The following is a 14,258-nucleotide window of genomic DNA, read 5'->3' on the forward strand; positions in this document are numbered from 1 at the left end:
AGATTCACTTTGAGTGTCTGACAGTGCTTTGGCCTGACAGTAGTCTCTGGTCAAATCTAATGATTGGTTAGCTAATGAACACTAAATGTAATCAACACTTCACTCCTCATTTGGGGTTAAATCTGCCACATCTAGTATCAAATTACAGGTGGTAGTTGATTTGAAAATGATTAGGCTGTGAACGCTCGATGCATCTGTGGCTTCAGTTCATTTTCTGTGTGTGATGTGTGCGATGATTCCCAGGCCCAGTCTGGACCACAGACTACTAGCAGGTCAGAGAAAAAGTAGAAGGAAAGAACCTAGGACTTTACAAAGGATGGAAATACAATCAACAATCAAACATGGACGATTTTTATTACAAATCCAATGACAAAATAGATTGGTATGTAGCACTTAAAGATACTATCGATCAAAGATTAAAAAACGTTTTTCTTTTTACACAAAAACCAGACTCAATACTTCACATAACTGTAAATGAGTGAGAAAATAAGTCGATATTTTAAATGGGGGGGAAGAAAGAAGATATGCAAGAAATATAAAAATAAAATCCTCCAGTCAAATGTCGAGTGAAATGCGTGCGAAGACGGTGAAAGGACGCTTCACTGCTGACGTCAGCGTGCTCGGCAGGGGACAAGATGTGCTTTGTGGACCCCACTCTGCTCGCTTCATCTTGTAAACAGGACACTGAGGATACTCTATGTGGACACACTGTCTGATCATCATTAGTGTATGAAAATAGATTGCGTGGAAAGTGTCAAAAACACGTCAGCTGGCTGGGTGTCGACGGCCGGACACACGTCTCTGCCGTAGGAGCAGCGCAGTGGTGTGTGTGTGTGTGTGTGTGTGTGTGTGTGTGTGTGTGTGTGTGTGTGTGTGTGTGTGTGTGTGTGTGTGTGTGTGTGTGTGCCCCTGTGGCTGGATACTTTCATGTGCTGCTTCATGAAGATGTCTGAGATCTGAGAGATGTCTGTCCGTCTGTCCAGCCTCGTTCATAAAAAGTACAAACTCTTTCCTTGAATCTAAAGATTTCACAATTTTAAATAGTGTTTTCTAAAATACACCTCTGCTTGCTAAACTATGTGGAGTGGAAGCTAACTGCTGGCTGTCTAGAAACTTTGGGAGGCTAGTAGAAAGTTACGTGTGCTATAGTCTGAACGAAAATGCTAAGACTGGAGGTGAAACCACAGAGCAGTGGTGTGTTCGCGTCCGCTCGCTCGGGTTCAGGTCGGAATCTCCTGCTCCGCTGTTTCCTCTTTAACAGTGTCATCTTCCTCCAGCTGCTCCTCCTCCTCCTCTTCCTCCTAGAAGCACAGGACACGACAAACCGTCACGAGACAGATGGCACCTTTGAACATAATATACATTAGTAAATACCCATCTGTTGAATTTTAAAACTTTTTCGTGTCCTAAAAAAGGTGATTGCAAACAAGTGGCTAAATGAGAGATGACTAAATGTGATCATGCTGATCACTAGTCCGCCTTTAGCTTAGTGGTGATGACGTGAAGTCATGCGGTGTAGTTGGTTTATCCCAAAAGCTTTTGTCGAAGGAACCAGTGCAACGCTAACCTCCATAAAAACAATGACAAAAACACAGACAAAAAACACAGACCATGGTGTTATTGTTGGAAACAGCCAGCCACATCTGTGATATTGTCAACCGTTGGTCGTTTGTTCTGCAGCTAGTGTTTCGCAGTTTTAGCTAGCTAGCTAGTTAGCTAAACTACTAAACCACAGAGCGATAATGTGTTTCCGGTGATATCACCACTATGGTCTGTGTTTTTAGTAAGTTTTAGTTATAGTTGGCAAAATGACTCCGCTCCTCCTCTTTAGATGGAGGTTTTTGATCTATGTCTGTCGCTGCTTCTCTGTGACTTTTTTAAACTTCTCATCTTTGTGTACAACTATTTTCGGGACTTGAAAGCAGCCCTTGTATTTTCCCAGATCTGATCGGTTGGAAGAGCCGTAAACAGAGCAAACCATAGATAGGCCTCATGGCTGCAGTATTGAACTTGCCATTGTGTGACGTCATCTGCAAAGAACCTATTGACCCTTTGCTAAGTCCCGCTCCCCTCTGCTACCCCATCAAGCTGTCAATTCAATTCAATTTATTTTGTATAGCCCAAAATCAAAAATCACAAATTCTCCTCAGAGGGCTTTACAATCTGTACACATATGACATCCTCTGTCCCAGGACCCTCACATCAGAACAGGAAACACTCCCCAAAAAATTAAAAATCTATTTGAGAGAGAAGCAGATAGAAGGTCTACTGTATGTGTTTGAAGGATATATCCAGGTGTTAAAATGATTCATCAAGATAGAAGCTAAAGCTACAGATCACAGTGTAAAGTGAACCAGCACATCACCTGGAGATCCAGACAGAAGGCCATGAAATGAAGGCACAACACTGTTCCTGTAAAACCAGGTAGATCTGTATTCACTGTTACAATCATTAAAAAGCTAAAGCAGCATGTGTAGACATTCATTATACCTTATTTAGCTAGCATAACATAGATGTTCTAAAATACTTTTTATGTAGTTTAAAAAGGTGAAGAAGGAAAAAAAGAAGGTCAGGTAGGAGAGTGGATGGGTATGTAGCACATCTGACTTGCATAAAGCAGACTAGGGTTTATCAGTTTCCCACTTTCAGCTGCACTCACAAAATCAACCTGTTGGTTAATCTTTTTAAGCACGCAAGGAATACTGTAAGTGTCGTCGCGAGCCAGCGCCCCGGTGATGATGTGGGGAAATATTACCAACCTTAGCTTTAAGTTTTGGTAAAATACAAATAATAAAAGCATTGTAAGAAACTTCAGCATTAGCTCAGAGTGCACAGCTTAAATGGAATGGAACAAGTTGTATAAATGTTAAGTAGTTCATTTTCAATAAAAGTTATTATGGCTATAAAGACCTGTCCTTACCATCTTCTATCTAGCTTCTGTTTCACAATTGAGGGTTATCCTTATTTGTTCTGCCCTGATAGATGTTTTACATATTGTGTATATATATATATGTATATATATATATATATATATATATACATATATTTTACAAATGATGAAACAGTTCCCAAATGTACACGTGAGTTTTACAGCCAACAAAAAGGAAAGTGACACGAGGAGACCAGGAGTCGTAGTGGGCCAAGCAAGGAGCCAGCTGATTTAGTAAAACAGACAAAGTGAAAGTGACAGTGGTGAGAGCTGCAGCGGTGATTAAACGACTCTGACAGATACAATTATCCCCCCTCCAGAGGTTAATAAACACATCTACACTCCAGAATGTGTGATCACCGGGTTAGGACCTGCAGCCCACAATGCCTCATGAATCCACGTTCCTCCAGCTAGCTGTTAGGTTCTAATTTTCTGTCAATCACCATCACACCCGTTTGGATTCTTTGTGTGCTCACATAAACTTACATATTTCTTAAATATTGTAAACTTTTCCCGATAGACTCATCCTGACACAATCTGGTCCAGGCCTACAGTAAATGTTGGTAATTCAAAAGTACTTTATAAAAAAAAGGAACCATGCCGTATGCGATGGTTGTCCCTCAAGGCCAATCACCAGGGAAGCAGCTTTTAATACTGCAGCGTGTCCCGACTGTGTGCTCGCTAATTAAAAAGCAGAATTCATCTTTTAACAATAAATTGTGAGGGGGAATTTCACTGGCAGACTCATTTAACATCATTAGACTCTTGGGCAAAGACTTTCTCAAGCATTTGGTCTAAAGATTGTTTGGGTTGTAATTAAATCTAGAAAATGATCTTTGCAACTTTATAACAATAGCTCCATGGCTCTGTGAGGCTGTACTTATCCACAGTGGTTCTTTGAGATAAATGCTAACATCAGCATGCTAACACGCTCAGCATGACGAAGCTAACGTGCTGATGTTTTAGCAGGTTTAGTGTTTACCATGTTAGCCCTCTTCTTTTTAGCATGCTAACATTCGCTCCAAAAGCTGTAGAACCCCAGAAGAATGTAAACCAAGCCTGAAATTGTACACTTCCTCATGTCCCAGTTCATTTCCTTTTCACAACACGTGTCAGCAATGGAGTCTCCGCGCTTTAGCGGCAAAGACCATGTTTTGCCCTTCATCATTCTCAACTACTGTCAAAGAAAGAACAGCGTGTTTGAGTTAGAACCATGCTTTTGTTTGTCGACACCTGCACTGTATAGTAGTGCTATGTATAGTGAAGTATATGAACAAAAAGGACGACTATTCCCGTCATTCGCTCTTATCTGACGTCTGTTGATATTATGGATGTGGACAATGTAGATTGACAACTGGTTATTGCCTTACCCTCAATCCCAAAACGTCATTATATGAAAACTTTTATATTACGGTTATTGTCAGAAGGTATTTCACGGTTTTCTCGATGATTAATCGGAATATTTCTATTTAGGAAGTTGAACAGGTAACAATCCCCTCGTTAATATCTATTTTATATTGCTGTGAAAACATTTCCTACTGTTAACCCCCCGACATTTTACAAGATTACGTTTGAACACATGATGTTATAATTTAACAATATTTATTATTAGCTTTACTGCACAAACATTGAATAAATATATCACTTAGTTGGGCTGATGGTGGCCAGTTGGACATTTTTTAACATATTGCCCAACCCTAATCAACAAGCACTTGAACATAAATTGTTAAAACGTTAAAAATATTCTTTCCACTGTGTTTCACAGCCCTTACATCTTCCCCTTTCCTGCACTGTGGATGGAATTCACTGGATATTCTTGACCGGTGAAATGACAATTCCTGGCGAGTCTTTAGTTCTATCATGTAAACCACCGTTTGATGATGCAGATTGGAATTTAAATTGTCACAGAAGATGAAAATGAGCTGCGAATAAATTAGAGTGTAGGATGTGTGGAGCTACTTGCAGCGGTTGTTAAGGCATGTGTAGAAACAGTAAATTTAGTTTAGGGTTAATGCAAAGGACAGCTCATATATTATCTCTTTACTAACAGGAACCTTGTCCGTGCCTCTGGAGCCGTCTTGATATGCAGTCTCAACCTGAAGAAAAATGTGCTACTTTTTCCTGAACTCCGGATACTTTCTGGTGCCAGTCCATGGGGCTGATATAAATCTAGCTGTGGGGTGACACCTCATGAACCCCGCCGTCGTATACACCCGTGCCATCCACCAAATATCCCTGACATGCCTGCCAATTTTCCAATTACCTGTGGCGCCATCCGTTATCGGGGGGGGCCAGTCAGCTCTTAAATGGGAAACAAGAGAGGGGAGGAGGGGCCAGCGCATGCTAACTATCTCATAAAGCCAGAGATGTGCCTCCCCATGCCTACCGCACTGATTTAGTGTGTGTCCCTGGGGAGTGGGGTGACACTGGTCCCCCTGGACACTCAGAGCCTTCTCAGGATTTCTGTGCTCTTTATCCTTCCCACTGCAACCCCTCAGCCACCCGTCACACCTGTGTCTGCCTGAGGGTGTTGGCGCTCCACAGCTGCACTGTTGCTGGTATTATCCTGCTGTCTGTCTGCCTCTCTCCCCCCCACCCCCAGTCTGAGGGGGAGGGCGGAAGCAGGGAGAGACGCAGCCCCAAATCTTCATCAGTTTTTCGTGTTTCTTTGAATCTGAGTGAAACGCTGTGCTGGGAGTGATACTACAGCTTAAGATTGCCTTCCGTTAGGGCCCACTCCTCATTCATCTGCCCTTTTAGTCAGGCTTATGGAGTGAGTCTACAGAAATTGCTTGTGCAGCGTGCAATTTAAAGTGTCAGAGAGATGGAGAGGACGAGCTTCATATTTGAAATGCACACGTTACCTGGGGAGTATCTTAAGAGTTGTTTGGGGAGCACATACTGTGTCATTACATGTGTCATAGCGTTATTAATCTGAGACTGAAATATCTGTGATGCAATTAAAAGATGAGCTAAACCTCTTTGAGAGCGGGAGCATTATTTAAAGCTGCATTCCCCGACTTCGTGGCCACTTTGGGGCATCAGAAAAAGCTGTAAACACAACGCATTGTCACGTATCGCCTGATAAATGTGGGAAATTTGGTCAGCAAACAAATCCCTATTTACACATCCAACAAACACACAGCAACTTTAGTATTCATTTGGAGTCCTGCTGGTGATAAATAAAATCTCACAAAAACAGTCATATTGTTTATTCGGACAGGGGTCTGTGTTTATTGGTGCATCTCTAACATTACAATGTAACTTTATTCACTCAATGCTGTATATCCATGTTGTTTACGTAGTTCTTATTCTACTGTTGCTGCTACTATTGTTGCAACCCGTATCCGGTTTGTATGACATACTGTACAACTTTAAGCTTTGGACCCTGCCAACAAAAATTATAATCAGCCCACAATTCCATCACATGGCAATTCAGAAAGATTGGCCAACAGTAGAATTGCATCGCTGTGTTAGCTAGCTATTAACCCAAAGACATCTACGTACATTACCAGTGTGCACTATATTAGTATAGCACACTTCTGTCATTGCCATTATTAGCATAGCCTTATACAGCACACCTCTGACTATGGTATTATTAGCATAGCCCTATACAGCACACCTCTGACTATGCTATTATTAGCATAGCCCTATACAGCACACCTCTGACTATGGTATTATTAGCATAGCCCTATACAGCACACCTCTGTCTATGCTACTATTAGCATAGCCTTATACAGCACACCTCTGACTATGCTATTATTAGCATAGCCTTATACAGCACACCTCTGACTATGCTACTATTAGCATAGCCTTATACAGCACACCTCTGACTATGCTATTATTAGTATAGCCCTATACAGCACACCTCTGACTATGCTACTATTAGCATAGCCCTATACAGCACACCTCTGACTATGGTATTATTAGCATAGCCTTATACAGCACACCTCTGACTATGCTACTATTAGCATAGCCCTATACAGCACACCTCTGACTATGGTATTATTAGCATAGCCTTATACAGCACACCTCTGACTATGGTATTATTAGCATAGCCCTATACAGCACACCTCTGACTATGGTATTATTAGCATAGCCCTATACAGCACACCTCTGACTATGGTATTATTAGCATAGCCTTATACAGCACACCTCTGACTATGCTACTATTAGCATAGCCTTATACAGCACACCTCTGACTATGCTATTATTAGTATAGCCCTATACAGCACACCTCTGACTATGCTACTATTAGCATAGCCCTATACAGCACACCTCTGACTATGCTACTATTAGCATAGCCCTATACAGCACACCTCTGACTATGCTATTATTAGCATAGCCTTATACAGCACACCTCTGACTATGCTATTATTAGCATAGCCCTATATGGCACACTTTTGACTATGGTATTATTAGCATAGCCCTATACAGCACACCTCTGTCTATGCTATATTAGCATAGCCCTATACAGCACACCTCTGTCTATGCTATTATTAGCATAGTCCTAAACAGAACACTTCTGACTATGGTATATAGCCGTCTCTTTAGCTGTTAAATGCTCCACTATGTTCACCAGCTGTTGTGAAGGTAATGTACAGTGGGATTTTTTTTGCTGTGGTCTGCTGCCGATGGACACAAAATACTGCATGCTTAAAAAACAAAACAATGAGCTGAAAAGATGCTCAGAGTTGCGGAAAGGAAGTGCAGAGATAAGCTGGGTTTGTAAGGATGAGTGCCCCTTTCACATTGATTCTTTATCAAGATAAAAATATTGCTTTATAAAAATTGCCCAACAGTTCCAGACACCTTAGCTTTTCACATGTTATGTCGCAGCCTTATGCTAAAATTGTTAAAATTAATTTTCCATGGCAAGTTTATAAATCTATGAAAATATATAGAAAATATGTATAAATGTCTAATTCTTATGGTGAAATATGTTGTTCAATCAATGTGCATTTATGAAGCATCTCCTCTTTACATTTACATTTTCCTTTCACTTGATGGATCTACACATTGGTTGGAGCAGCTTTGACAAACTAAAAATACTCTGTAATTGCTGGATTGATAATACGGTTAATACTAAGATGATGAACAATAAGATGTTGGTTTACAATCCCTCCTTGTGAAGTGTCAAACTGCATCATATCCATTACATCACTGACACATCAAAGATCCTGTTTTTAGACAATAACGTAGCTACATCTATCATTGCATACCTAATATTATCTGCGGTTTGAAGATTTGCAGCCCGCTTTAAAGCACTGCTCCTCCACTGATCCAGAGAAATGGGACAGAGGGAACGGTGGACTACAGAGTTTGAGGTACGGAACTACGTTTTGCATCAGCGGCCCCTGCTCCAGACATTTGCTTTGTGCGAAGTGAAGAGGCAGAAGCCCCCCCCCCCTCCCCCTCCGACGGACCTGCAGGAGCTGATGGGCTCTGGCATTGTGGGATATCTCCATCCATTCCCTCTGGGGAAACAAGGGAGAGGAGAAGGGGAGGGGGGGGGGGGGGAGGGTTTCACCGCTCGCTTTCCATAGACTGGCAGGCCCTCTGGCAATAACATATACATATATGATAATGAAATGCCACATTTTTCATTCGAGTCGGGGGTGGCGTTTTAAAGGGCAGGAGCAGAGCGTCGTCTCTGTCATGTGATGCGGGGAGAGGCGGACCGCTCAGACTCAGCCGTAGGGGCGATGAAGAGCAGTCCGGCGTTCAAACTGCTCAGCCTCACATCCCCCGCTGCTCGCACCATCAACAACAACACAAACACAGATATGCGCACCACAAACTCTATGCAATCAAGCTCATAAACGTGGATTACATTTTTAAAGGAATCATAATGTACAACACAGCATGTCCTTTAATAAGCTTTGCCTTTCTTTATCAAACTGGTGCAGTCCTCAAACGAATTAGCAGTTAATTAGAGGGACTGATTTTCTTATCTTGTTTTCTGCTTACATCGTATTTATTTATGAGTGTGTCTTATGCCACACAATGTCTGCATGCAGAAGAGGCTCTGCTTCATAGTGTCCTCTCAGCTTTGATGGATTCACTATACCTCACACAGTGAGATGAATGTTCAGCAGCCCAGATAACCGCACATTTCTGCGCGTTTTTGTGAGAAAGCAAAGCCGTCAAGCTGTTAATATAAATTCAAACGAAAAACAACAGCGTTAGACTACTTCAACCCGTGTCTAAATTAATCAAATCAGAGTTGGATTTAACATTTGTCATGTTGCAAAACTAATTAAACCCTAGTTTGTTTAAAAAGTCTGTTTAATGACATATTATTTGAAAAAATACAGAAATACGGAATTCCAAATTCTAAAAAATGATTAGGAAATAAAATAATTAAACATATATGAAGCAAAATATTCTAAAGTAATGTGATAATGTATTATAACTCAACCCTTTATTACAAAAAGTTGTTTTTTTTATTATTTTTATTCACTGTAGCAATGTTTTAAAAATAAATAGTTTTTTTAAACCGTTGTATATTTATTGGGATATTCCTGAATACATGATTATTTAAACACAGTTTTGGGACTCTCCTACAGTTTATGCTGCTAAGTTTTCTTCTTCAGATGGGTGCGATGACGTTTGATTAAACTATTGATTTCCTGATTGATTTACTGATCAGGATTACATTTTTTTCTTAAAGCTCAATACCAAACACATCATGTAGTTAAATCTCAGTCGTATAAACAGTACAAACTGGATTCATATTTCAAAATGTCAAGTATTAACAGACTGATCTACTGTCCACGTTGTCATTATGTACAGTTTAAGAGCTATGTACAATAATGCTTTCAAGTCGTAAGTGTTTGAAAGCCACCGATCCTTCCAATTACATCTGTGACTGGAGGAGTACTGTGTGAATTAGTTTTTATATTATCATAAGTTCTTCTCAAATCATGCCAATTAGCATGAGTTAACACACTTCCGTAGTTTATTTGACAATGTCTTATTTATCTTTTTATTATTGGCCCTAGTTTTATCATCTATAATAGCACCAAAAATAGCTTTATGTCTCATTGTATTTTTCATATTTCTTTTCATTATAAAGTCGTTCCAACTGACTCTAATGTTGTATACCGTTAGAATGTTGAATTGTACTGTAGGCATGTGGCCTCTTCTCAACCCCAAAAAATACATTAACATATTAATACATTTTACCTAAGACAATGTGTGTGTGTGTGTGTGTGTGTGTGTGAGCAGCTCCATGTATCGGTGTGTTTGAGCGCCTCTCTGTGTGTGCACTGGCATCTTGTTGCCATTCAAGAGATGACACAATTGCAGTGGGTCATAAACAGCGGCTTCATTAGCCTGTTCAGGCAGTGCGTTACGCGCTACATTTAACCACCTCTGCCCCCAGCGCTCCTCCTGCACCCACAAACCAGTCACCAGAGAGCACAATTAAATTTCATGACTGCGCATATTTGCAATTCCCGTTTCATTTATTACAAAGGGCATTCTTTAATGTCCCTTTTTTCTCTCTCTCTCTCTCTCTCTCTCTCTCTCTCTCTCTCTCTCTCTCTCTCTCTCTCTCTCTCTCTCTCTCTCTCTCTCTCTCTCTCTCTCTCTCTCTCTCTCTCTCTCTCTCTCTCTCCAAGGAAGGTATTTTCATTTTAGTGAGGCATGACCGATACCAAGGAAGACGTACCAGGCGACGCCTAATTTGATCAGAGGTAAAAAAATTCACAAGCAGGTTTTTCTTTTGTATCGCTTCGTCAGAGAACTACAGATGTCTCCCAGAAGAGGCTCTGCGGTCGGGAAACAGAAAGCTGCTTTTGCTCTGTTTCCAATTTGAAGCATTTAGAATAAAGCAAAGGATCATAAATAGGTCTGAGTGCTCGGGACACTGTGGGATAATTGGTTGTGTATCTCTGCTTTATCTCTGAACAACACCGGGAACACACAACATGTTGACGAGAAAATGAAAAATATGTTTTGTATAATGGAACCAAAGAGTACGAGACTTCTGACCAAGTACTTTATAGGGCTTAATGAGGTCTACACTGAATATATGATGCAGCTTCCCCCAAAAACTTCACTATACAAGTACATAAATATAAATGACTTGTGCACAACACTATATAGGCAAAACACTAGTGACTCCGCTGTGCCGTACCACCACACGCTCTGTAGAATTATACATCCATCACGAAACATTAAATGAATTCAACCTGCGTTTGTGTTTGTTCCTGTGAACCATCATTAGACGTGGCACAAGTGGGGTGAGTAGACGTTAACGCTGTTCACCCCCCCCCCCCCCCCCCCCGATCACAGCGTCCAGGAACAAGAACGTGATCCCTCACCGGCACAAAGAAAACATCTAAAAGCTAAAACCACAGATGATGTTTAAGCTAAGCTAGGCTAACCCCGTCCTGACTCTAGCACTGTGTTTGATGAACATGGAACTGATAACATTGTCTTACTGTCATACAAAAAGCAAATGAGCATACGTTCCAAAATGTTGAACTATTCCTTTAACGCTAAGCTATTTTACATTTATATCATTTTTTATTTTGTTAAGTTGTATTTTTCAAGTTATGGGTGATTACATTTTTATTCTAAATCAATGTCTCTTCAGCGTGATACAACAAGAGACTTCTCAAAATGTGCTTGCATGACATTTGACTACCTAGACTTCAGGTGATTGATGGGAAACACTGGATTAGTCATGAAAGTTAGAACCGTGGGCGTTTTCCAACTCGCCCCTCCCTCTCCTCCTCAGCCACTGACACACTCACCCTCGCCTTCATCGCCTCTCGACTGGACTACTGCATCCGCATCCTGTACGGCTCATCCACCCAAATCATCAACAAACTACAATACATCCAGAACTCAGCAGCCCGTCTGCTCTCCCGCTCCACCAGAGACCACATCACCCCAGTCCTTCAGAACCTCCACATACAGCAAAGAATCCGGTTCAAGATTCTCCTCATCACACACAGTACAAAGCCCTTCATAAGCATGAACCCCTTCATACCTTTAGACCTCCTGCACCGTCACGCTCCCAACCGCAACCTCAGATCCGCCGATGCCAACCTCCTTACCCCCCCTACTCCAAGCATTGGACCTGGGGGGACAGGGCCTTCTCCATCACTGCCCCCTCCCTCTGGAACTCCCTCCCCCAACACCTCAGACATTCTCCGTCACTCGCCACTTTCAAAACTGCACTTAAAACTCATCGATTCAAATCTGCTTTTAACCTGTGATGCTAGTTATGTATGTTTTTGCTCCTTACTGTTACGTCATCTCTTTTGTTTATATTGTAATTGCTTTTATTGGTTCTGTTTTTATCATGTAAAGTGCCTTTGAGTTCTTTTTTAAAGCGCTATACAAATGAAACGTATTATTATTATTATTACCAGTCATCTACGAAGCTTTCTGTTATGAACCAGTAGCTTTCTGTAATTTAAAGCACCGATGAGAGACAGCCCAGCATTCTGGTAAATGTCAATTAGTGTGGCTCAACACATGATTGTGTGACCAAACCAGCGCATTTAGATACATCCCAGTGCTCATAATCAAGACATTAAAAAGCTCATCTCATAACATATCTAAAACATTGGTGAATAAGTGTGCAGCATGCTATTCTTTTTGCCTGTGTTGATGCCTGATTCTGACGGTTTTCTTCTGGAGCTCTCCGTAACATTAACCTGCCATGCCAATTTACTGTTGGTAAAATACCTGCATAGCTCCAACTCTAACGAATCCCTGACAAATACTTAGTCTCTTCTGTGTCTTTACTATTAGCAAAGAGCAATTTACAATGTACAGAATACTCATTTTGATTTCCTCATTGATAGCCGATTTAGCCGCTGACTGTCACTTTTGATGGTTACTGTGACAAACGTTGCCGACGGCAGATTTCACCAGCTGTAGATTAATTAACGTTGGATGGTTTACGGCAGGCCGAGACGAAACTTCTGTTGCCTGGTTAATATGCTCTGGTTAATATGGCCCGAGATCATTTGTAAGGAAAAACAAATTGCTCTCATTCAGATGAATGCATTCAAACAAGGAAAGCATCAACATATAACAGTATCCTTCTAGTCTTTTAGTCTATTCGTGCTACGCTCATTGCTTAACACAAGTTAAGGCCACAACTTACCCCTTTGTTCAACTGTGGCGTGTTCACAAAAAGATGTTAAAGTAAAGTTTATTTTGAATATGTATCGGAGGATATAGAATGCTTTCTGCCCACGCAGCAGGAGTCGGGGACTTGTTGGAATGCTATCTTAACGAAGGGCGATAAAGAAAAACTGTCTGTTACATTGTTTATGGCCATGAAATACTGAGGGGGTCCGAAAAGTGGCCTCATGTATGCTCACCGCTAAGAGGGTTGTTAGAATGAGCCAGGTTCAGAGAAATGGACAGCCGGGGCCGCTGGGGACCACGGCAGCAATCACACACTCCTGTTTACTCCGCAAATTGGCCCCTGAGAGGGACACAGGCGTCTGTAGCGCCTAGTTAAAGTGATTGAGGTGACTCCTAGCCATTGATTTTCTCTTCGTCTTCGCCGTCCCGCACAGCCACCCTTGACCGTGTCCCGTGCTCCCCGCAGGCTAGTTTAGCTGCCCCCGGCTTGCCTTTAAATCACATTAAACTGTGGTTAAACTTTGGCCATGACTAAAAGACAACCGTCATTGATGAGGTTCTCATGCTTTAAGCACTTCATACGCCTGAGTAAAAGCCCCGACTGTCGGGCTTATTGATCGCGCGGTCCTTACGGCATTAAGGTTACACTTGAATACAGATAAGAGAATGCAGAGAGCAACAAATTCAGATCGCTCTCCGGGTTTTGTCTCCATTCCATAAATGCACCAATGATACTGATTAAACCAATCAGACTGCTAATGAAAAATGCCTCATTGAGAAACTAAAAGCAGGCTAAAGGTTAGATTTGTGCTCTAAGATAAGACACCCACTGGCTGAGGAGTTCGAACAAAAAAATGCGTTCCCTCTGCTTCACTCTAAATACCATAACATCTGTAAGATGAGTAATGATGCCTATTTTTCTTTCAATTTACTCGATATAGTAAAGGCAGCCAAGCGCGCCACTTCATTAAGTTAATTAGGCTAACTTAATTACAGTCTTTCACAGGTCAAGCGATAGAGCTTCTGATTGATGGCGCAGTGTGTAACGGTAATCTTCCTCTGAATCGGGAATGACATCAAAACGAACATCAGCTGCTTAAAAAACATCAAAAAAGACAGACACTTAAGGTCTATTTGCTTCACAAACACCCAGTAGTGAAGACGGACAGAGACTACCCTTAAACACATAACTGCCATGCACACATATGGA

The 14,258-nt window shown here is 41.4% G+C and overlaps 1 protein-coding gene across 2 annotated transcripts in view; it reads right to left on the minus strand.

Moving 5' to 3' along the window:
• Positions 1-330: 330 nt before the first annotated feature.
• Positions 331-14,258, minus strand: part of phf14 (PHD finger protein 14) — an 84,219-nt gene continuing 70,291 nt past the window's right edge. For both annotated transcript variants that reach the window (XM_068710755.1, XM_068710754.1), the window contains exon 18: positions 331-1,301. In XM_068710755.1, the coding sequence (XP_068566856.1) occupies positions 1,221-1,301 (81 nt within the window). In that variant the 3' untranslated portion in view covers positions 331-1,220. The remainder of the gene's footprint in view (positions 1,302-14,258) is intronic.

Source organism: Cebidichthys violaceus, unplaced genomic scaffold (assembly GCF_023349555.1).
Source record: "Cebidichthys violaceus isolate CVI_PGR_0920_01 unplaced genomic scaffold, fCebVio1.0.p SCAF_16, whole genome shotgun sequence".
Classification (NCBI taxonomy): Eukaryota; Metazoa; Chordata; class Actinopteri; order Perciformes; family Stichaeidae; genus Cebidichthys; species Cebidichthys violaceus.